This window comes from Notamacropus eugenii, chromosome 6 (assembly GCF_028372415.1).
Source record: "Notamacropus eugenii isolate mMacEug1 chromosome 6, mMacEug1.pri_v2, whole genome shotgun sequence".
Taxonomy (NCBI): domain Eukaryota; kingdom Metazoa; phylum Chordata; class Mammalia; order Diprotodontia; family Macropodidae; genus Notamacropus; species Notamacropus eugenii.
In genome coordinates this window covers 127,907,332-127,932,022 of record NC_092877.1, presented here as the reverse complement: position 1 = coordinate 127,932,022, position 24,691 = coordinate 127,907,332, and the positions used below count along the sequence as shown (strand labels likewise).

The window sequence follows — 24,691 nt, the reverse complement described above, 5'->3', positions numbered from 1 at the left end:
AGAGTCGTAGGCCTGAGTATCATTTCAAAAACATCTCAAAGACAGGTGAACCTTAAGGAATACAGGGATGACTTTTCCGTACCCTCTTGCTCCCAATCACACTACTTCCTAAATGATGACTGTAATCAGAGACTTGACTTCACACCAATGATAAGGAGTTACTTAGACAGGCTAGGTAAAAATACATCTTTTTAATAGCCAAAAATGCTAGCACCAGAGAATAAATCATTCTTCCCCACCTCCCCAAAATGATCCAAGGTTACTAATATCATGACTAAAGGAAGAAAATTGTAAGAAAAGAAATGAGCTCCCAAGCCGGTAATGTTAATAAAAAAACATTCCTCTGTCTTAATGTACTCCTTCAAAAGCATGAGCATAAACAAGCATCAGAGTAATTTCAAAAAAGAATACGAAAGGCATCTGGAAACCTCTTCTTTGACAACAGTACAAAGTACGCTTCTAGAGATGTTAGCTTTTGTATGTTTCTATTGTATCCTAATATCTGAAACCTGTCTTTCTGATCATTTTCCTCTTCAGTGGCACCTGGATATAAGAAAAGTCACTTTTCTCCATTATCTCTGAAATGTCTACACTAATTTATTGAAGAGAAAGGAAGGTCAAGTCAAGCTTTATCTCTGCAAAGGGAGCACTTCCACATGGCCTTTGCCATAGTACTTACTCAAATATGGTGGTTTGTAAGGCGCTCGTGTATTAGACAGCAGTCCATCCAGCTCCTTCCTCTCCAGAGTGCTGTGAAGGGCCTTCTCTTTGCCAAAGGTGGAGAAAGACCTCTCTGCCCCAGGCTGGGCTTCTGGTGTTTCAAACACTTCAGTGTCTGGCACAGAGTCCATCCCAGGAACATGCAGATTGCTGCGGTAATCTGCTGCCTGCCGTCCGTCTGAGGGGACAAAGGAAGGCATCCAGCATCGATCCGAGTGGCCCAAAGCTTTACACTCCTCAGTACAATTGGAGAAGAGATCCATGCCTACAAGTAGGAAAAAGACACAAACTGTAGAGAGGAGTTTCAGTATCACCAATGGACCTGAAAGAAGTGCTAGAACAAAGGAAGCATAGAGAGGGACTGGTAGAAAATCATCATGAATTCTTAAATGAAATGAATGTAACACTGCTTGAATCATAGAATTAGGTGGATCATCACTAAAGTTCATATAGTAATCTATACACAAGAGGGAAAATCAGCTTCTGGTAGGCAGACCACTGAGAAAGCATGGATCATTTCTTGATGGTCCCTGAGAAAAGTAATGGGATTGATACTATGCAGAACAAGCATGGGAGTTATCAGATTTGGAAGGTGAGGAAGGAAACAGAACACTCACAATCCTCTGTGAAATGTCACACTCAAGTAACTCAAATGAAAGACCTTTCTAACTTTTAAATGATGACTACTGAACATTATTTTCTACAGTATTTTTAATGGCTGGGAGAAGGAATTTAAAAAGGAGAACTATGGTGTTTTTTTTAAAGTGTATTCTGAAATGCTGACATGGAACAAATGAGAACCCTGTAGATAGATCAGGAAAATGAATGTGCGTTGGTCAACTGAAATGTCTAAATGAAATTAATTTTCTTAACAAGGGAAAAATCCATTTTTACATCTACTTAGTAACTATTTAAGAGGTTATTCTTGATGACACTGTAGTAGTCCATATTATCACCTATCTACTATCACAATAGTACAACTCACAACCTGAAAAGAATTCTACAGCAAATTATAATTAATGACCCTCAAATTACTGACCCTTTGTAGTCAAAGTACAGAATGATCCAGCTGCAGATTCCATTGACAAATAGGTTAGTATTTGTTCTATACCAGCAACCATTCATTCTAACTAACCCAATGCTGTTTATTCACAAATACTTTAATGCTATTAAGGTTTCAAATGAAAATGTCATTGCCATTAACTTCCTCTGAATGGCATAATAGCAAATAGTTTCAATTTGAAAGTCAAATAAACATGTGAGATTAATTAACTGGAGGTGTAAATTGGGAGTGGAGGAGAATGAAGACTTTGCGCAGGGTCAGGTTTAGAGGGCAGGTACATCAATAGTGGCTGGTATATAGCTAGCAATTATCTTTAGTTAAAAAATAGGTATTTCCCTGGCCAGGTATGGTAAGTTCCTCTCTTGTCTTTGCCTACCTATTCCCCTTAAACACAGTTTCATTTTTTGTGTCCAGGTGTGGTTTGTGGTACTTGCCTTACCAGGAAAATTTTCTATTTGTGTCTCTGATAGTATAGGATACTATTTATCATTTAACTCCTGATTTGGAATGACAAAGAAAAATCCATTTTATGTTCCTATTAAGTGTGGACAAGCATTCACGAAATATGTTTTGGAGTTCAATTTTAGTTATTAGAATATTATAAATCCCACATAGGGAATAGTGCAATATAATGGTTTTGTTTGTTTGTTTGTTTGTTTTTTAATGAAAACAACAAGAAAACTGTAAGAAGGCAAAATAAAGGTTTGGTTTAAATGATTACATGATTTTCTTTAATTAATTAATCAGGTCTTGACTAAACTTAAGCTCTTGAGTCATTATTATTATTTAAAATTCTAGCCTATCTTGCACTATAAATGATTTTATACAGGAAATAAGTATTATCTTGCACTATAGAAAAACACATTTTTTTTTCCTCCCAGAAATATAGAACTCTTCTGTATTATCCACAAGTACTCAGAAGATAAGAGTAGTTATTTAGGTAAATGGTTTTTTAAAAGGAAGAAAATCCAGGGTTCTTATCACATATTAATCTCACTTTATAATGGCTTTTTTATTTTAAATTAAGCTATGTACGATACCAAGTCTGCCTCCCATTCTAACATTCCATTGATAATTGGTATGCAGAAGTCTGGAAATAAATTAGTGAGCAGTCAGCTGTTGAGGAATGCAAATGTGAACTGAAGCTTGGATTATAGAAGCAAACTAGAAATAGTATATAGAAACTCAAAATGTTATAGAAGACCCTTGACAAGCTAAGTCTTTTATACTATTTCTACTAGGAGAAAAGGAAAACAAAGAGGGGAAAAGGGAGGAAATAATTTTAATTAATTAAGAAAATTAAGGGAAGTGGAATCTCCCTGGTGTCCCTTACATTCTTCGACTGAAATTCCGATGGAACCTAAGACAGATCATAAGTCATTTTTTGGTACACATAGTACTCATGAAAATACCAGTCCTCCTAATATAACTTCTAGCCATCTGGGCAGGACAAGAAACAGCTATTTTAACATATGATTCATAAAGATCAAAAGAAATAGGAAAGTATCAGATAAAACTAGTACTTTTCATTCACAGGGTCACATAAATGATATTTTAAATCTCTACTAAGGAAATTATTATAACTAAGTTATAACAAAAAGTCTAACAAAAAGACATTTTCCATGTGATCAACTTCATGTCAAGCTGAGGATACTGCTAATATTTAGCCATGTAGCATGATGAGAAGAGGGCCAGTCACAGAGTCTAGAAGACCTACATTTAAATCCAACCTCTGATTTGTATTATCTGAGTGACCCCTACGGGTTAGGCACTTACTCTTGCAATGGCCCAGGCATCTCTTTTATTACTGCAAGTTGCAGGACTATTAAAGATTTGCATGTGTAAAAACAACACAACACACACACACACACCTCTAGACTTTTGATGTTTTTCCCTACAGCAAAATAATTTTTACAATATTTGAAACCAACAGGCTTTTATCCTTGATGATTTTTTTCCTCAATGACAATTAGATATTTTAAAATATTTTAATATTTGATATTAGCTACTAATCTCTGCCTTTTTTTCCTGAGCTGATTTCATAACTTTGCTGAATTTCCTTTTTAAAGGAAAATGAATGTAGCTTGTAGCATATTAAACAGTATTTCTAATATTAAAATGAAGTATTACTCTCAATGATAGCTGTATAGGTTTTTAATTAACATTTTTTTCATTTTCTCTGTACTAGTTTTGCCTGTCCATTATTTTCTATACATCTGTATTCTTGTATTTAATATTTTCTTTTGAAGTTATGTCATTCTTTGCCCTTTATATGCAACTGAAAATCTCCTAGTAGCTGTAGATCTAGAGTAACAAAGTTAGTTCCTCATCAGTCAGTCAGTATTAGTTGAAGAATATGTTATCCGTGCACTTAAAAAATATAAGGGAATAGAAAATGTGTTATGTGTGGGTTTGTTTATTTGTGGATAGAGAGATGGACTTGGAAACAGGATGGTTTGAATGTCACAATAGCCATGTGAACCTAGGAAAATGATTTAAGCTTTGCCTCAGTTTCTTTATCTGTAAAATGATAATAACAGAAACTTCCTCAAAGGGTATTATGAAGATCAAATGAGAAAAAATATGCAAGGAGCTTTGCAAATGTAATATGTAGTAATATAAGTGTTACGTGTTGCTACCATCACTATTGTTGGTTTTTGTTGTTAAAAACAGGTATTGCTCTCTGAAAGGATTTCCCAATTACATTTTAAAGTGAATCTATACAAGAATTACCATTAGTGATGAAAAGTGAATGTTCATGATACCATAGAATGAACCTATGATTATACTACATATCGTCAAAATCCTGTGCTCCTGCAATGAAGAGTATTTGGTCAGAGAAAGTAACATCTAGAAAGCTCCTTGGTTATTTTTCTTCCTTTCTTTCTTAATTTTTGTAGTATTCAATAGGTTCATATAACCACTCTACTATATGGATAGAAATTTTCTTTGACCTTCTAAAATACCCTTTCTTTTGGAAACTCTGAAATTCCGCTATAAGATTAGTTCAAGTGACTATAAATAGACTAGATTAGATGTTTCAATAAGTAGTGAAAAACCCTCTGTTTATTCTTCTTTGGGGAAGTAAGTCTTTAGAGCACAGCAAGGGAAAGCAAACAATTGGAATGGCTGTGTAAGCAAAAGCCCTGATTTTTAAGAGAAAACTATCTAGACACATTGTAAGCATTTTAGATTTTTTTTTAAATCAAAGTATAAAAACCTAAACAATTCACCAGAAATTATCAGTTTACTGATATGTTGGCATTGACCATCTTAATTAACAAACACACAGTATGTTATTTACTCCCTGTACTCTGAGTACACATTAATTATGTACAAGCTTACTAGGTACTAGTACAGAGTGCTCTACAAAGAGATAATAAATACGCTGACACTTTAAAAAATCTATTTTTTTCTTAAACTTGAACCCAAATAAAAAACCCGGGAGGAAAAGAAAGTTTAATTTGATAATTACTATTTAATTCTTATCCATATCTTCAGAATATCAAAATCAGGTGAGGTGACATACCCGAAATATACTGATTTTTCAAAATTTTGGTCATTTTAAAAAATATTTCAGAATATATCTCTTCTCTTTAATCTGTTTCCCTAGATACTTATTTTTTCATCATTCAAAAATAATTTCTACCAAGATACATGACAGCTGATGTGATAGACTGCCTGTTATGCAAAGATATATTTAGTCAAAATGTAAAATACCTATTTTTCATCTAGAGAGTAACTCTTCTCTTATGGTTAGAGAAAATAGAAAATCACAACTGAAAACAAATTATAATTTCTAAAATGTGACAATTTTCCTGCAATTTATGCTATTTTCTATTGAATCTAATTTCACAAAGTTATGCATATCATTTTTATCATTTAAAGAGCTTTCACACATACATATAATACGCAGCCTTTGAGTTGTTTAAAGAAGCAGCACATCAACATCTTTCACTTTTCTTGGCCATCTCCAATTCTAAGTTTAGGCATTTTAACTCTTTAAGGCAGATGTTAACAGCAAAGCAAACACAAAAAAATTCAAGTTGAAGATGAAAAATCTCTTCCCATACTACTTTTATATACATCAACATTAAAATATTTAAAAGTCTTTAAGGCAAATCAACTTGTCCTCTGTCCAGATTCATCACAAACTACATAATCTAGAAGGAGAATCTTGTTTCCCCTGACTTCTCTCCCAAAAGACCTTTCTTTTTTTTAATTTAAAAAATTCTTCCTCATACCAGTTTGTAGTATAGCACTTCACCAGAAACCAGAAAGTAGCCTTTCCATACAGTGGACAAGATGCAACATGTCTTTTTCCTGTAACAAGGAAGGTGATTTGCCTGCATCCAGATTTTGAAGTGAGTGGGAAAAGGGAAAATGTCTCTGGTTCTTAACCTGAATCCTTGTTGTTGCTGTAATCTTATATCACCAATATTTAAATGAATATAAAACATGCTTTATTTGCAATTCAGGGGAAGGAAATTTTTAAATTAAATGTTTTGTTTGAAACATTAGACATCAAGGCAAAAAAGTAAACTTTCTTAGTAATTACTTTCATTTAAATTGACTGATTTCAGTGCAAAGGCCATGTTCATTTTACTATTGTAAGTAGTACCAAAAGTTAGCAACACCTCATTAATTCATATAACAGACATACTTCCAGGAATATCTACCAATATTCTCCCAGTTTCCTGAAAGACAGGCTCTGAAGTGAAGCAAGTTCATAGAAGTGAAGTTAGAACTCAAAAGGGCAAAAACATTTTGATAACTGATCATTTGTAAGGACCTCATATAAAAACAATTAGTCTGAATCCAGTTGCTCATGCATCAGTACCTGCATTATGATACTGAAAACTCCTTCTGCCAATACATATCCTTACTTAAGAATGCCATTTCAACCTTTTCCTACAAGGTACTAAGAAATATAATGTCATTCATCACTTAACCCACTGCTATACACAGTTGATAAAATACATGATTGCTACTAGATACATCTCAGATAAACCAAGAATATCGGAGCCTCACTACCCTAACATGCTTTATTAGCTTTGCAAATCAACAAGACTACTTTCTTCAAGTCATTTGGCATATTTTCTCAAATGGCAATTCATTTCAGAGTATTTTTTTAATACATTGAATATCTTAGTGATTTTAAGGACAAATCATTTGGATTTTCCCTAGTGCTGCTTATGCAGGAATCTACCACATTTCCCTGGCTCCCTGCCATATCTAAGCAATACATCAATAGCACACTGAAAACCTCGGGAAGCACCTTGACAAGGCAATAGACAGAAAGTGCCACAGAGCAAGGATCAAGTAGAAGAGTTTCCCCACATGGAGCCAGGTGCAGAGGGAAACTGACAAAGCTCATGTGATGCTCTCTGCAGCTGCCAGCATGTGTGAAGCTCCTCTGTGCAAAAGACTGGTGATAATCTGTGCCTGTGAGGGGCCTCCCTCTGGAGAAGAGAAGGAAAGGGAAGAAACTCTCAACAAAGAAGATAGGAGAGAGAGAGAGAGAGAGAGAGAGAGAGAGAGAGAGAGAGAGAGAGAGAGAGAGAGAGAGAGAGAGACACAGACAGACAGACAGACAGACAGACAGACAGACAGATAGACAGACAGACAGATATTAATGCTTTATATGAGTTTCCTCATATATATCCTCATCATTATCAATATAGAAACGGGAAAACTCAAAAGAAAAGAAGTCAAGAAGCACACCACATAAACGTCAGGTAATGGTGGGTATATAATAAATTATGTATGTAAGTACTAAAGTATAAATATACCCATCCAATATTTCTTTACCTGATAATCTTTCCTTTAATGTGCATTAAATGTGGATTAAGGAAACTGGCTAAATTTCATTAAATGTTTGCTTTTCTTACTCTGAACATGTATAGATTCCCTAGAGAACATGTAATTCCTAATGCTACGCGTCTGAAATATCATCAGTATTTATCCTTAAATTAAAAGGTAGGAATAGATTTTTTTCCAATTTATTTTTAGTTTTCAACATTCACTTCCATAAGTTCTAAATTTTCTCCCACTCCTTCCCCAAGACGGCATGCGATCTGATATGAGCTCTATACATACATTCCTATCAGACACATTTTCATACTAATTATGTTGCATAGAAGAATTATAATGAAAAGGAGAAACCATGAGAAAGGAAAAACAAAATAAAACCAAAAAAAATAATCTACTTTGCTCCTTAAGGAATAGGTTTTTTTTAAATGATGTTAACAATATGATACTTTTGTCTTATTTTGGGGAGACAGTTTAGCAACCATGGTGGTTTGAAAAATATTCTAAAATTATAACTTATCAGAAGTTTTAAAAAGAAAATAATTATAATATTCTATATGTAGGAAATTGGGCAAGTATGTGATTTCACCAGTATAGGAAAATTTCTGGTGACAAAACTTTCTCAATATATGCAGTCACAGCCTGAATCTTTCCTTATGCTAACAGTCATGGAAAAATTTTCTTGACCACTGAGAAGTAAAATGACTTGCCAGGAGCGACACCACCACTATGTATCAGAAGTGGGACTTGAACTCAGGTGGTTCTACCTTTCTATCTATTAATTTCAATGCCCCTCAATATATAGAGGCAGCTGTTTGCTTTTTTTTTTTTTTTTTAGCAAAAACTATCACTGGGGTGGATTATATCTTGTTTAAATACTTATAACGCAATATAAGTAATTTACTTCTGTGCAATGATTTTTAATATTACATCAGGTATTTTGTGGATATCCATGGAATTCCCCTCAAAATGAATAAATATACTTTTAGAACAGTAATTTTGAATCTTCAATTATTTTAAAATACCAAAGTTTTAATTTTGATGAAAAAGAAAGAAAAGAGAAAAAAGGAAAGAAAGAAAAAAGGAGTGAATAAATAGCTTCAGTTTGTCGTGTATCTCAGAAGTTCATATTGGATCATTTTAAATTTTTTTTCAAATGCTTTGAGGCCTCAGGGAGAATTTGTCAGAAACATTACCATAGTGGCAATCCTTGGTGCCTCTAAAACAAAATAGCTGCTGGGAAGATACAGCAATAAGATTATGTTCCCATCCATCTTTCAAATTCAGCCCTTTTTGCAGCTGTTTATTCCTTCCTCTCCTGTTAAATTATTATGGTTCATTATGTCTGATAGACTAACCAGTTAGAAATGTTCACTGACACAGGAGTTGTGTGGCAAATTGTGACCAAAAAAAAAAAAATGAAATATATCTAAATAGACTAACAGTTGACACTGCTTTAATTAAAAAAAAATAATAAAAAATGACCCGTGTGCTGACTGTGGTAGCAGAAACCCTAATTTTTTTAAAGGAATGGAAAGAATTGAAATACATAGCTTTTTAAAAGAAAACAATAAATCATATCCCATATGTAGGGCAAAAATGAAAGGGACTTTGTCCTCAGATATAAACTTCTGGCAAGATCTGTTTTGTTGTCAGGTTCCCAGACACTAAATAGATGCTCTGTTCACTTAGCGTGAAGGCTCGCAAGGGGCAGGGACCTCCAGGGACTCTTGGCACTTCTCAAGTCTCATTAGGTCTGCATATTAATGACTTGCAGCAACATAAAGGACCCTTGAGCAGCCCCTCCTTTTTTTTTTTTTCCCTTCCTCCAGCCTGGGTTTCCCAAGGCAAAGGGCAGCAGCAGACACACTACATATTAGCCAAGTAGGAGGCCTGTGGCAACCACCACTGCCAAGAGAGCTGGGGGAGTATAATACCCTTTGCTACACTGTCCCAATACTGCTTAGTGATTCTGAACATGGCTTGGTACTGGGGAATGGGGGGATGAGGGATCTCTATGATAGTTTACACAGCAACAAGGACTGTTTCACAAGCCTATGATCCCAAATAAAACAGGCCAAAGAAGTCATTACAAACTTTGCTGAATATGGATGGTCACGTGATATATATTACGAGTAGTCACAAGAATGGTGTTGTCTCTCTTGTTTTTCTTTCTACAAAATACAAAAGTATGCCCGCTCAAAAGTTACAAATCTAAAACAATGATGTTCACTTCAATATCCCCTGCAAGAAAGATATTCAGGCCTTTCAGTGACTCCCCTATCATGTTAAAGCAGAAATATCTCTCTCTGTACTGCTAGAGAATCATTGATTAGAAACCTATGCGATAAACAACATTTATATGTCAGGTAGTGGAAAAGATAAGCATAAACACATTATCACATCACATTTCCCAAAACTGACTGCCAAAATCTGTTAAAACCAGAAATGTTCCAAAGATACATTCAGTGCTTAGCTACATTTTTTTTCTTATGCCCTAACCAGTACTTGATACAGTGGCAATTACATTGCTTCACCAAGAAAGAGGAGTAGCTGCTAACCTTCACCTACTATTTATAGACTGTGTGACCTTGGATAAGTCCCTTGGCCTCACCATCTCTACGTTTTAGCAGCTTGATCTACAAAATGAAAAATTAATGCCTTTTCGCCTTGGAAAAAAACATGACAACTTTAGCTCCCTTTCAGATCAGTCATTCTAGTCCAGACTACCCCCAAAATTATATTTAAACCAAATCTGCTTCTATAAAAGCTACAAAGTATCTCAAGATCTATAAATCTCATGCAAAGATTGTCAAATGAACACCATGTTACCTCTTGACATATCCCTTTCTACATGACACATACATGTATGTGTATATATATATGTGTGTATGTGTATACATATATCAGTAAAATTCATGAAACTACCTAAAAGATCGTACTCTCTGGTTCTTTTTCTAAAATACAAATATTTTTAGTCACCTAATGTCACACTTACCAGAAGACTGACCCCGGTTGGTGGCGTCGTGGTCACTGTCTCCTTGTTCACTGTCCCCATGTCCACTGTCCTTAGAACTTACTATGTCAGCCTCCTGGAATGCAGAACTAGAAGTGCAAAAATGTTAGTATTAGAATAAACATCATAAAGAGGAAACTCGGAAAATATTCTTCTGCCATCACATGGCCACAGATGGTGCTGCATGTATACAGATCTTTCAGTAGCATGTAGTTTTGCAGGATGCTGATTTTCTTACTCTTAATTAAGCTTGAAAAGCAATCAGCACTAATAATCATCATCATAATAATGAATAATAGTCCATTTGCTGATCTCATTGAATCACATTTCCATTATTATTTCCATCCCTAATACCTATATTTTAAAATGATTTGCTCTTTCCCCTTATATAAAATCACACCCAGATCAGCTAGTATTTAATATTAGAAGGTGCCGAGGTGTGTGGATTTATAGAAAACTAAACCAATGTATTCATCAATGTGTAAATGAAGCAAAGACATACAATTTGTGCTATTATATTGAAGCCTAATAATCATCAGTGTATTTGTGATTCCATCTTGGCTTAACTCTATGCTTTTAAAATTCCTCTTTTTGTCCTTCCTACTTTGTATTATTACTAAGAAGGTCACAAAGTCTCCACACACCATTCTAGGAGCAAAGATTCCATACCTGTTTACCCGACGAGGTCTGTCAACTAGATAACTGAGCTCTGCTCGCTGATGTTTAGTCTAGAAAAAATAAATCAAAAGCATTTGAACTCCAAATGTTAAAAAAAAGAAAGAAAACAATAGCCTCAAAAGCAGATATGTATCCATTGTTACATATCTGATCACTTAGAGAGGCCCTCTTGAGATTTCAAACTAATGTCTGGAGGGAAAGTTAAAGGGAGATAGAAAACTGGCAAACATGCAGACATTATAGACTGGTTTACTTTTCAGTTCTGTTGAAAATGAGGAGCCTGGTAGATGAATGGGGTGGGGTGGGGGGGCGGGCAGGAGATGGTAAAACTAGACTTTGCAAAGAAAAAAAGCTATTTTTAAATGACCTCAAATTTAAAAGGTGATTTTAATTTCAAAGAGGCATATACCACCCTACCCATAGCTACTAATGTTAACCTTTAAAAAAATGTATGATCTGTCTTTATTGGCCCAATAAATGTGTAGGAGTGCATCCTTAGTTAATGCAATAAAAATAAACAGCACACTTTTAATAAGAAAAAAGTTTGAATATTTTCATGGAAATTCTTTTTTTGTCACTTTATTTTCAAAATGTGCTTCCATACAAATGAGCGATACAAATAGTCATGAAAAGTCAATTAATAAGCTCTAATTCTCAAAGTGAGTAAAGCACCTGCCAAGAGAAGAGTTCATAAAACCCCAGAGGTCCTTCTGCCTTTCAATCAACCACTGCACTCTTTTTCCCACACAGCATACACACTTTCAGGGGCACACACATTCTTATACATAAACCAACTTACTCGCCACTCTCTGCCCCATTCCAACCCTCTTCCATTTTTGCTCTTTTCCCTTGCTCCATCTTTTTTTTTTTCTTTATTGAACCTGGATTGCTTGGTCAAATGCTTTTAAGAAGAATGCTAACAGCACTGAAAGATCAAAGAATAGTGGCAAGAAAAGCAAGAGGGTGGTCATTAACTAGAGAAATATAGCTGGATTGGTGATTGTGAAACCATTCCTTTAGTCTAATCTAGCAACTGGCAGTGCCAGGCCAGGTTCATTCAAATTCACACGGAGTGGGCATGTGGCTGCAACAGTGTCTGTGTTGCTGTCCAGAGTAGAGAACTGCTGGCTGGCTCTTTTTGCAATGGGAGTTCAGAAGAAAGGGAGCTGATAATTCATTTGATCAAAGGTACATTCGAGTTTGGACCACCGTGTAGAGTTAAAACACACTTTAGCTTCTGTTTACAGGCGATTGAAAGCATTGATAAACAAAGCAAATGAGAATCCACTTTATTAAACACTGGGACAGACAGACGCAGAGAGCAGGAAAGATGTTTGAATGTGTGCTGGAGTTCACTCCCCCTCCATCCCTCCCTTTTTCTCCTCCCCAGACTGGCTTTCTGGGAACTTAGTGGACAGAAAGGGAATTAGAAAGAAGAGGGGAGGGAGGTGGGGGAAGTAGAAGAGAAAAAGGTACGGGGGGCGGGGGGCGGGGGGGAATCAAAATAATTGTGGAGAGGAGAGTGCACAGAGGATTGGGAAAATCTGGTTATTCGAGGAGGAAGGAGAATGCCAGCCTCCTTCCTCAACATTACAAGGAAGCTAAGATCCTAAAAATAAATTAAATAAATAAATACACAGGGCAGCCGAGGCGAGAGAGTACGGTGCACCAGTGATGGATGTGCCGGGCTAGAGGAGGCTTTCTGATGGAGGAGATGATAGATGGTGGTCCTTTCGCTTGAGCCTTACCTCGTTGGACAGTATGCTGCCGTTGGAGATGATATCGGGCTGCTGGTCAGTATAGCCAGTGACGATGGCCCCGCAGGGGTTGTGCTCAGTGTCAGTACTCCGGGAGGGGCTGCAGGGTTTGAGGAACATCAGGTCGGTCTTGGCAGACTCTGGAGTCAGACAGACCTGATAGCAGTAGTTCTGGTTGTGATGATGGGAGCCGAACCCTCCGGACTCCTCTACTGGGACCTGCGCGGGGTTGCTGGGTACATTGGAGCTCTGAACCAACATAATGTCCGATTTGCTGAGTTTCTTCTTGCGCGCCCGAGCTTGGCGGCTGCAGCACGAGGAGCCCCCGCTGCCTGCGCCCCCACAGCAGCAGCAGCAGCAAAGGCAGCAGTCGCTTGCCAGGCACGTGTATATGTTAAGCTTTTTCTCCTTCTGGCAGCGTACAGCCAGTACTATCATAGCCAGTAGGAAGATAAAAGACACTGAGCCCAGGGCGATGATAAGAATGAGGGTAAGGTCCAGCGAGGTCTCCCCACCGCCAGAACGGCTGGGACGCTGGTGTTCTCCACCAGGACCTCCTCCGGCTCCGCCCCCCCCACCGCCACCCAAGGGTTCTACCGCCCCGTCGACCAGCTGCACCTGCAGCGTTGCTGTGGACGATAGCGGAGGCTGTCCGTGGTCCCTCACCTCTATCACCAGCTCGTAAGGCCGCTGGGGGTCGCGCTTGGCCGGCACCCTGCGCGCGGTGCGGAGCTCCCCCGTGCGCCAGTCCATGCGGAATAGACTCATCTCATTGCCCCGCACAATGCTGTAAGTGAGGCGGGCATTCTCTCCATCGTCTGCGTCCACTGCGGCCACCCGCGTGAGAAGGTAGCCAGGTTCTGCTGAACGAGGTAGCACCTCGCGCGCTGGAGTTCCGTTGCGCCCGGGCAGGGGCGCTACGATGGCGGGAGCGTTGTCGTTCTGGTCTACAATGAGGATGTTGACAGTAGCATTGCCGGCCAGGGCCAGAGGGCTGCCTGCGTCCCGGGCTTCCACTTGGAAGCTGAAGTCTTTGAGTTGCTCGTAATCGAAGGAGCGCAGCGCGTACAAGTAACCGTTCTCCGAGTTGATGGACACGTAAGTGAAGACGCTCATACCCTGGATCTGACAGTCCAGGATGGAATAGGCAAGCTGGGCGTTGGCTCCCTCGTCTCTGTCGGTGGCGCTCACAGCGTAGATGTAGGCGCCTGGCACGTTGTTCTCGGTCACATACACATCGTAGACAGGCTGACTGAAGCGCGGAGCATTATCGTTTACGTCCGACACCTGTACCTGTATGGACTTACTGGTGGCCAGAGCGGGGTCGCCGCGATCTCGGGCCACCACTGTCAGAGTGTAAGAGTCCCCTGCCTCCCGGTCCAATGGGGTCTCGGTCACGATAGTGTAGTAGTTCTTGAAGGAGGACTTGAGACGGAACGGCACGTCACCCAGCAGCTCACACTGCACCTGCCCGTTCTCCTCGGAATCGCGGTCAGTCACACTGAACAGGGCGACCACAGTGCCCGGCGCCGCGCCCTCACTCACAGCTTCTTTGACTGTGCTGAAGCTGATCTCGGGTGCGTTGTCATTGGCGTCCAGCACCCGCACAAGTACTTTGCAATGTGCCGGCACGGCGTTGGGCCCCAAGTCCTTAGCTTGCACGTACACCTGATAGACTGGACTCTCCTCATAGTCCAGCTCCCCGCTCACCTCCAGGCGGCCAGTACGCGGGGACAGACCGAAGAGCTCCCGCGCCCTCGGGGAGATGTGACTGCTAAATGAGTACACCACCTCACCGTTCGGGCCTTCATCTGGGTCCGTGGCGTTCAGCTGAATCACCAGAGTACCTGGGGGTGAGTTTTCAGGCAGGGACACAGTGTAAACGGGTTGGTCGAAGGAGGGCACGTTGTCGTTGGAGTCCAGCACTCGGATAGTGAGCAGGGCCGTGCCCGTGCGTTGTTGCTGAGGGGGTGAGCCCCCTCCTCCGGCGCCTCCTGCCCCTCCTCCTTCTCCTCCACCTCCCCCGTCCACGGCGGTCAGCACGTAGCGGTGCACCGCTTGCTGCTCCCGGTCCAGCGGTTTCTCCAGTACTAGCTCGGCAAAACGGTTGCCATCTCCCTGGGTCTGGACATCAAGCGAAAAGTAGCTATTGGGGGTGATCTCGTAGTCGCGCAGGGAGTTGGTGCCCACGTCTGGGTCGAAGGCGCTTTCCAGTGGGAATCGGGTGCCCGGTGTGGCACTCTCTGAGATCTCCACGGTCAGGTCGGGCTCCGGGAAGGCTGGTGGGTTGTCATTTATGTCCAACACCTCGATCTCCACCCGGAACAGCTCCAGTGGGTTCTCCAGGAAGACCTCCAGGTGCAGGACGCATGAAGGGCTCTGTTTACAGATCTGTTCGCGGTCGATCTTCTCGTTCACGTACAACACCCCGGTCTCCAGGTTAAGGTCCAAGTAAGGGGTTCTCGAATTGGGCACCGTCTGGAAACGGCGAGCCGAAAGTTTTGTAATGTCCAAGCCCAGATCTTCGGCGATATTGCCCACGAACGTGCCATGCTCCTGCTCTTCCTGCACCGTATAGTGCAGCTGGCCAAGGACTCCCTCCACCATCCAGAGCAAGGCAAAAAATAATAGCATAATCATCTCCAACAGAGGGGGAAAAAAAAGAAAGAGAAAATAAGGTTTCTCCGCAGGCAACAGCCCCCCAAGCACCCCACCCCCCAGCAAAAACCTCCAGAAATACGAATGAAAGTGCACTACTTGGAAGAACTGCCGGGGCTGGGGTGTCTTGGAAAGATTTAGTATTCCTTTTGCTTCATTTTAGGGTTCTACCCCCCCACCATCCAGCCTCTCCTTTTTCGCGGTTGGCACACGAAGGAAGGCAGACGTCCCCGCTCCTCATCTGTTAATCTTACCACTGGCCAATTAATAAGATAATAATAATATTTCAGCTTCTTTTATTTATTCCAATAGTCTTGGCGCAGGGCAGTGCAGGCAAATCCCAAGGAGGAAATTTCGATATTTCAAGACTGTCCTCGGTTTGTCTTCCTGTTGATGGGAGGAGGAGGAGGAGGAAAAAAAGGAGGAGGAGAAGGAGGAGAAGGAAAAGCAGAACGAGGAGGAAGAAGAGAAGGAGCAGGAGAAGGGAGAGAGGCCGCTGGAGCCGTTGAGCATGCCTCTTAATTAAAAAATAATAATAATAATAAACCACTGGTAAAAAGCAAAAGCACGGAAAAATGTTGTAACCAGCGAGATTTTATGTAGAAAAAAAGCACCAATGCTTTGCAGCATCAAACTTTCATTCCCTTCAGTTTTCTGGTTGAATTTCTCTTCTTAGATATTTCTCTCCCCTTGTTTTCATTTAGGGGCATTTCCAGTCTCTTCTGCTCTGTCTTCAACCTTGCTCTTTTAAAATGTAGTGAACAGTTTCTTGCCTGCCGTCTTTCCCTCTCCCTCTCTTCCCTTTCACTCTCTCTAACCTATCTCTCTCTTCTCTGCTTCCCCACTTCAGCCTTAGATGCAGCTTCTGGGATCTCTGCTGGCAGTTTCTGAGCTCCGAGCGCTCGGCTTCTCTGTTTTTGCGCAGCGCCCTCCATCTGCCAACCAATTGCGGAGCAGCAACACCCACTGGGGTGGGAGCTGATTGGATAGACTGAACGTCAAATAGGGCGCGTCACAAGGCAACCGGGCTGGAAGGAGGAGGCGAGCTTGGTTCCAGAGCAGGTCTGGGAATGTGTGTGTGAGTGTGAGAGCGAGAATAACCCTGCAGATCCCGAAGCGCTTGCTAGGGGAATCTCTGCTTCGGAAGCTTAATATTCCCTTGCTGCAGAGAGTGGATAGGGAATAGAGGTTCCCCTATTTGCATCAGCAATACTAATGCATCATAACAAAAACAGCAGTGTTCTTTCCTTGGAGAGGTGTTTCCTAAGATGCTAACTGCGCCTTCCCACTCCCTAATTTGTATCTCTTTCCGTGACATAGAAATAGTTGTTTTCTGCTCAAGACAAAAGAAGAAAAAAGTTGCAGTGAATTGTCCGACTTAGTTTAATTAGTACGGTCCCGTGACTGAGGACAGACATGGGAAATAATAAAAATGCAAATAATTTTCCTGTTCTCAGATGAAGCAGGTGGGTTTGCACAAGAGGTCGAAAGGGGATCAGTGGTGAACACCGAAGGACTAGGGAAGCAAGGTTTTGGGGAAGGTTCTAGGAAGCCCAAAGGCTCCCGCCAAACCATTTGTGCTAACAGCTTCTATCTCACTGCCCTTTTAAAGATAATCGCTACTTGCATAAAACGCCGCTGCCAGAATGGATTAACTTTCCTCTGCACCTAGAATGAAAGAGAGCCCTCTGATAAATGACAGAGTAGTTTCACTTCTGTATCTCTACACCTCTCAGTCCTTTGCTGAAATGCTCTTTTTTTAGCTTCCTATGCCTAGTACATCAAGGCTCAGTGAATCACCTAAGATATCCCTACGCCGCACGCGGCGTAGTACAGCAACTCGAAAGGGGGCGGGGGCGAGGAAGGAAAGAGAGGAGAGAGAAAAGAAGGCTAGCTATTTTTTTTCCTGCTTCAGAAGGGAGACCTGCCCCCTCCCCCATTCCACCCCCACAATCAAGGTGAGCTGATCTGGGACACTGAGGCTTTCAGCACTGTGCAGTAAACCTTGCATTGAAAATTCCATCTTGCACTAGCAAAAGACGACAGCCAATGCGGCAGGGGCAGAGGAGCTTTGGTTATAGAAATATACACACAATCCACATAGCTTGTGTATAGACTTGTATTTCTGCGATATTAGAAAAGTGTGTGTGTGTGTGTGTGTGTGTGTGTGTGTGTGAGTGTATTGTGTAAGATTCGGTGATTCTGAAGGGTTTGGTAAGTGGAGGTTTCTGAACTGGAAAGTGCCTTTGGACAGCCAGCAAGCACGCTTCTAGTCTATTCTGTACCACTATAGCAATCTGTACCTGAGTGATGTAAAGTTAAAATAGTGCTCCTAAGTCCCTGAACTCTTCATTCCTTAAAGAAACACTTGAAGACACTGTTCAGAGAAAAGGTATTGTCGGAGCTCTTCACAGGAAAAGTGACGTTGCTAACTATTATTCGGTTCCCATATGCACTTAAAAACCCTGCACCTCTTCATTTTCCAGAAGATAAGAAAGAATTTTCAAGATTTCAGAGTAGAACAAGATCCAGGAAAAAAATATTACTACACCATATAGTCAAGGGAGCATGTCTCTTGCTGAGAAAAGCAAAGCGTCTGTGGACAGATATTTAAATAGCATTTGCTACTGGCTGCTAAGGACATTGTCTTTCTCCCCCACTTTCTTTTTTTTATGAAGAATATATCTCCTGCATTTCCTCTGATCCTACCTCTTTTCATGGGAATAGATCTCGTCTTTAAGCAGTTTACAAGGATGGGATGCAGGGGCCGGGGGGGAGGAGGGGGGAATGGCTAATCCTTTTCCAGCTGCAGTAAAATTTAAGGGGAGACCAGATACCAGCAGCAACCGCAGCAGCTGAAATGTTTCAGCTTCACGTCTGAGGCTGAGAAAGGAGCTACAGTTTATAAAAGGACCTGTGGATCGATGAAAAGGCGATTATGGTGTGTCTGAATATTAATAGTTATCCGATCTCCCCTCTCCCCTGCACACACACACACACACACACACACACACACACACACACACACACACGATTAAAATATTTATTTTTTTGAGATCCTATAGCTGAGTCATCAGATCCTCTAGCGTTTTCCCCTTTCCGACAATCCTTTCCTAATGTGTGTACATCCACGTAGAGAAGGACGTGTCTGTGTGTGGCTGTCTGTGCGTGCGCGCGTATGAGTGTGTGTGTGTATGTGTGTGTATGTGGCGTGTGATTATGTGTATAGGAAAGGGGCGATCGAGAGAAAGAGAGAGAGAGAGAGAGAGAGAGAGAGAGAGAGAGAGAGAGAGAGAGAGAGAGAGAGAGAGATGCATCTGAATGGCAATGCAGATTGACAGGGAAAGGGGTTTCTTCTCCCAAAATGCAAACGAAGTTCCCAAGGACTGAGTCCTCCCCCAAAACATACAGAGGTAGAGATAAATTCGAGGCGAGAGAGGCAGATCTGACTGTAAATAATCACTGCATCCACTTAAACTGCCTTCCTCTGCTCTCTGCCCCCCGCCCCCCACTCCCGCCTTAACCAGAAGTAGCAGAAAGGGAAGCCCGCTTTGCAAATATGGGTTACAAGCGTCTCCTAGCGGCCGTAGGAACTCAGTGCATGCAGGTTGCTGCTCGCAGCAGTCCTGGCTGTGGAAAGATACGCTTCTTTCCAGGCTCTGCTTCTTTCTACCGATTTTCAAGACCCCTGAAGAGGATCATCCAGCCGTTTGCAAAAGAAAATTGGCGATACGCTTCCGGAAAGAGCTACACTCTTGGGTGACCCACAAGTCTCCACCGCGGTTCCCGGCTGGAGTCGAACCACTGCACGGTGGGTGTTTTCGGAAGAGGCGGCAGTGCGGACTTAAGGGGTCCCTAGGTCCCCTTCCTCCCCTCCCCTTTCCTCCACCCCTGCCTTCCCGAGTCTCCACCTGGGCACATCTCGCTTTTCTGTTTTGGCTGGTGTTCTTGGTGCTGACCCACTGGTCCAGATGTGGGGGCTGTGCTGCTAGTGCAACCTGCCCTTGCCTCCTTGCCCAAACTCCTAAATCCCTTCCCCCTAACCAAGCCTGGTGCTTTTTGCATTTGGGGGTGCATTCTTTCAATGCCTAGTAAAATGCAAATGGTTTATTGGATCCCTGCTGAGCTGCTTGCATTCCCTTCCCGTCCCCCACCTCGAACTCTACCACACAACACCTCCACCGATTGAAAGATACAATAAGCGGTGTGGCTGAGGCGCGCTTTGAAGTGGCTGTAGAACTAACCTAACCATGCTTTTCCTGGGGAGCTCTAATGACGGTGGAGATGGACACTAGGAGCGGGGTAGGGACTGGGGAGCTCGGGTTTGATGGGTGTTTGCTCTCAGGGATCATCCGACTTTAATGGTAAAAGTGCCCATCTCCTGAGTTAGAGGGTACTGGCTACCTTGGAGCTGGACCAGCGAGTTTTGTTTTGTTTTGTTTTTTTTAATCATTGCAAGGATGCAGTATTTATCGAAATCTATTTTTTCATCCAGATAGCCCTTGTGGATCTGAGGGAGGGCATTGGACTTTCATTGGTTTTTAATTGCTGTAACAAAGGTGGGGGTACAATCGGAATGCAACAAATGTTTATTTGAGATATATTTGTCTCAAACTTCTCTACCAGACTAAGGAATTTCTCCTTTAAAGGAGCCCTTTGAGCTGGAGGGAGAAGGGAGCAGTTAGTTAACCTGCTAGAGGACGGATGAATGAGTATTTGCTGTAATTTAATGCGACTTGAAAGCAATTTGCTCTTAAATCCTTTCATTATTGCGTAGTGTCCAGAGCTTTGAGGGAGGTATTGTAATCCAACGAATACATATGTGTGTGTATGGGTGTATGCATATATACGCATATATACACATATATGCTCACGTATTGCATACATTTATGTATGTATTTATATAAAGTCTGAATGTGACTATTAACAGTCCTTCAAATGTCAAACTCACCCAGCCACTAGGAAAGGCGATCCTTGGCATTTGTCTTGAAAGGCAAGCACAGAGAGGAGAGCCAACCCGAAGGATATTTAAAACGCATCTCATCAGGACAAGGGTATCTCTTGTGGGGAAGCATGAAATATGCTTATTTTTAGGAGTGAAACATAACTAAGTAGGGGGGAGGGGATACATTGTCCTGATGGACCACTGCCACAGTAATGCATATAGATCTTGTATATCCACAATGTACCATCAAATTTTCGTAGGAGTTTTGGAACTGGGTAAAGCAGGGTAATTTCACTGGGTTAAAATGGCCATTCTAATTACTGCTTTGTATTGCATTAAAATCACCTGAGAACTGTTTAGTTGGTATTCTTAGAGAGTAGGATATGTGATGTTGCTTCAGGGGGGTAAAACTACATTACATAAACGTAACAAGGAGGAATCCACATCTCCATTTTGTAGAAACTGCTTGCCAGGATAGAGCTTCCCATATTTCTGCCCTTTTAGTCATCAGACAGGGCCAGCATTTTGTTAAACTCTAAACAGTGAATTAAAAGCACTGATGACTTGGAGCAACCCTCTAATGCAAAATGACAAATTGCACTTAGGCAATACATGCACAAGAAAATGATTTATAGATTTTTCACGATGGTCTGAACATATGAAGGCACCATGAATTATACATCCTAATGCTCACTATATCATTTTCTAATAATACTGTTTCAACTGGGTTGCTGTATACTGTACTCTTCAATAGGAGGTATTGATTAATAAGTCCATGACTATCTATAAATTGGGTATTTGTTTATTTATTTATCTTTTCTTTTTTCATTTGTCTGTTAGTTTGTGGTGCTGGCCTCAGATATGGATTTTTTGTTTGTTTTTTGGTCCACTACTTTTCTTTTCTCTACCTCTTCCTTTTTCCCCTTTCCTCCTAGGCTACTTATGAAGTCCCTTGTCCACACAGCTTATCTTCAGGTAGCAGTGACTTTATAAATGAAAACTAACTTGAAGGACATGCATTTTACTCCAGATTATCTTTCAGGAATGCAAATGCCTAAATTCAGAATGAGGTATTTCTCTCCCACCCACCTTCCATATTACCAGCAAAACACATTACCCTACATTGGTTAGCTGGCCATCCTTAAATGCTGGCTGTAATTAGAAATCCGGACTTCTCTAAAATTGCTTGTTATCTTTTAATGTTGCTATCACAACATCATAGACTTAGAACTGGGAAGGACATCAGAAACCATCTAATGCTTTGTTCTTTTATTATTTTAAGAAACATTCTTGTTATTCACTCACATACATTCCTAAAAGTGTTGCAGATCCCCACACCTCAGATAGTGAGACATTCAGAAACCTTACTTGGTTCACATGATGAATGATTTTTCACAGTTTCTGAAATGGATGGTGGGAGTATTGATCACAGAAAAAAAGTTTAATATGATACTTAGGTTTTAAGGTAGATTGGAACAAGCATTGACTCTGGAGGTCAGAGACCTGGGTTCAAATCCAGCTTCTGATGTTTACTACTTGTGTGAGCTTGGGCACTTAACCTTTCCCTTGGCCCCAATTCCTCATGTATTACATTGTGTGTATGGAGGAAAGATCTAACTATATGGAATCTGAGGTCTTTTACAGCTCTAAATCTATGATCCTTTGATGTAAGAGGAATACACTACCAGCCTTTGTCATACAGAATACTTTGGTGAAATAGGTGCCCAGAATTTCCCTTTCAGAAGTCTTACTTAAGAGGTTATTTCTTGGTCTTTATCATTTTAAATAGAGTTAACAATTTTGCCATTTTAAAGAACACCTTAATCTGAAAGCTTCTTATCCAGACATCTCCAGAGTCACATTATTTGGCTTACTTTTAATTATAGGGGTTTACGAACATACACTCTCATGTTCATAAGAACGAACTGCAACTCAACCCCACTTTTGGCATCATTAAAAAGCTTTGTTGCTGAAATATTACTGAAATCAATGATGTGATTGGGATTGTAAAGAAGAACTCTAAGACATCACCATTTACAAAGGAGAAAGCCTTTACTTCTTTACTAACTGGGAGATGTGTGGATTTTACTGATGGAGCCCTGAGGTGGAAAATCCAGCTTCACACATCCAGGTCGATGTAGAACAATCCCTGAAATTAATTGCAAGGCCTGATAAAGTTTATTTCTGTGCCAGGAAAGTTCCTCAGATAGATCTCTTTGCTTCCTCCCCCATGGGTTTTCTTCTGATTTACCAGTGATAGAAAATGAGGTGTGCCCTCCTGTTTAGTCTAGTTGGAAAGCATAAATTGCTTGTTTCTCTAAGGGGCTGCCCCTTGATTTGACTAATACAGCAGGAGAGTTAGCAAGTCCTGGCTCAAGGCAGAAGTTAGAGAGGTGTACTCAGAAGGGGCTCCAGAGAATTTTGTCTGCCAGTAATGGTGGCGCTTGTAATCTTGGTAAGACTGGAGGTTTCTGGTATAGTGAACAGTGTTAGATTTGTAGTCAGGAAGACCTGGTTTCATAATTCTGCCTCCAAAACTAACTAGCTCTGAGTAATCCCCTTAAGTAGACATTTCAATATATTATGTGTGTGTTTCTATTTTTGTATGCACAGTGTGGCTAACTTTTTTTTTGTCTAGACATTCTTAGAGATATGCTTAGAATATTCAGTGGTTAAAATGCCTTTCTTGTTCAGGGTCACACAGTCAGTATGTACTGAAGGTTGAATTTGAACTCATGATGTCTGTATTTAGCCCAGCCATCTCTCCACTATGCTTCACTGCCTCTCTGTCATGTATGTAGTAGATGCTTGATAATATGTCCATTGAACTGAATTGGCTATGTTGTCTTTTGCTGACTTAACCTTCCGTAACCTTTTATTAACCTCACCTGTAAAATGGAGATAAAATCTACTTCACAGGCATATGAGACACAAATGAGAAAATGTATGCAAAGTGCTTTGACAATATAAACAGCAGCGTTTAGTTTTAGGAAACATGATCACTCATAGTTTGAAAACAGCTTGATGGAGGGCTCTCCACTCCCCATCATTAAAGAATTGAAAGGAAGCTTTTCCCAGCTGCCTCACAAGGAATTTAGATCTTTCTATTGTAATGCATGTTTGGGGAATCATTTTTTTCAATGTGTTTTCTTAGCATATTGACTTTAAAAGTGATATTTTCTAAAATGATTTATCTTAGTCTCATCTTATTTAAGAACTTACTGGATTTAATTTGGTGGATTAGCTAAATGTAATTAATGATTATGGAATTTAGTCTTTTTCCAAGTTTCTTTGTAGGCTAATTTTATACTATGCTAACAAGTGGGCAGCACTAGTTTATCCTAGTGAAAATTGCTTGGTTAATCACTGGGGCATGGGGAAATTGGGGAGGGTTTTCAATAGATTTCATAAGTTCTTTGCACAAGTGAAATGATATATGGACATTTTTCTCCTTTTGCAGGGACTTATTCTAAGGAAAATGGATTTTGATGAATGAAAATGGCAATGAAAGGAAAGAACAGAACTCAAGCAAAAATATCTTTGCTTCTTTGATAGTGGGTAGACATCACAATGATGGGGCTACTGAACCTAGCCAATTAATTGAACAGTGGTTAAAAGGATTTTAAAAATAATAAGTAAATAGTCTTAAAACTTTTTTTCCTATTCATGTAATTTTCTGAATTGAGCCTGAGTTTAAAATGGAAACAGTAGCACTTTATCATGCTTCATATAATGGCTTTTATTGTTTTCACTTCCATTTAGCTTGCGATTGAGAGACTGAGTGCTTATGTGGTGGCTTGTATTCTTAAAAAAAGTGAATGATTAAATTTGCATGACACTCATGTCAGCAGAAAAAAAGAAGGCAAACACAAATCAGAAGAAAATTGATGAGAAATAACCAAAGATTGGACATGGGAAGTTGATTGTGGCTTTGTGGTAGTTCATTGTGAGTATAATTCTTTACATTTTACAGTTAAAGGAATCTTAACATTGCTTGAAAAATATTTTATTAATGCTTTTCCTTTCTGAACCTTCATTTCTGA

The 24,691-nt window shown here is 40.4% G+C and overlaps 1 protein-coding gene and 1 long non-coding RNA gene across 4 annotated transcripts in view; one reads left to right on the top strand and one right to left on the bottom strand.

Moving 5' to 3' along the window:
• PCDH10 (protocadherin 10) overlaps nucleotides 1-16,586 on the bottom strand; it is a 54,382-nt gene extending 37,796 nt beyond the window's left edge. For both annotated transcript variants that reach the window (XM_072621022.1, XM_072621021.1), the window contains exons 1-4: nucleotides 13,037-16,586; nucleotides 11,280-11,338; nucleotides 10,593-10,699; nucleotides 680-985 (exon numbers count right to left, since the gene is read on the bottom strand). In XM_072621022.1, coding sequence (XP_072477123.1) covers nucleotides 680-985; nucleotides 10,593-10,699; nucleotides 11,280-11,338; nucleotides 13,037-15,685 — 3,121 coding nt within the window. In that variant the 5' untranslated portion in view covers nucleotides 15,686-16,586. The remainder of the gene's footprint in view (nucleotides 1-679; nucleotides 986-10,592; nucleotides 10,700-11,279; nucleotides 11,339-13,036) is intronic.
• Nucleotides 16,587-19,299: 2,713 nt separating this feature from the next.
• Nucleotides 19,300-24,691, top strand: part of LOC140511795 (uncharacterized) — a 42,713-nt gene continuing 37,321 nt past the window's right edge. For both annotated transcript variants that reach the window (XR_011969673.1, XR_011969674.1), the window contains exons 1-2: nucleotides 19,300-19,514; nucleotides 24,411-24,594. This is a non-coding gene — a long non-coding RNA (uncharacterized lncRNA). The remainder of the gene's footprint in view (nucleotides 19,515-24,410; nucleotides 24,595-24,691) is intronic.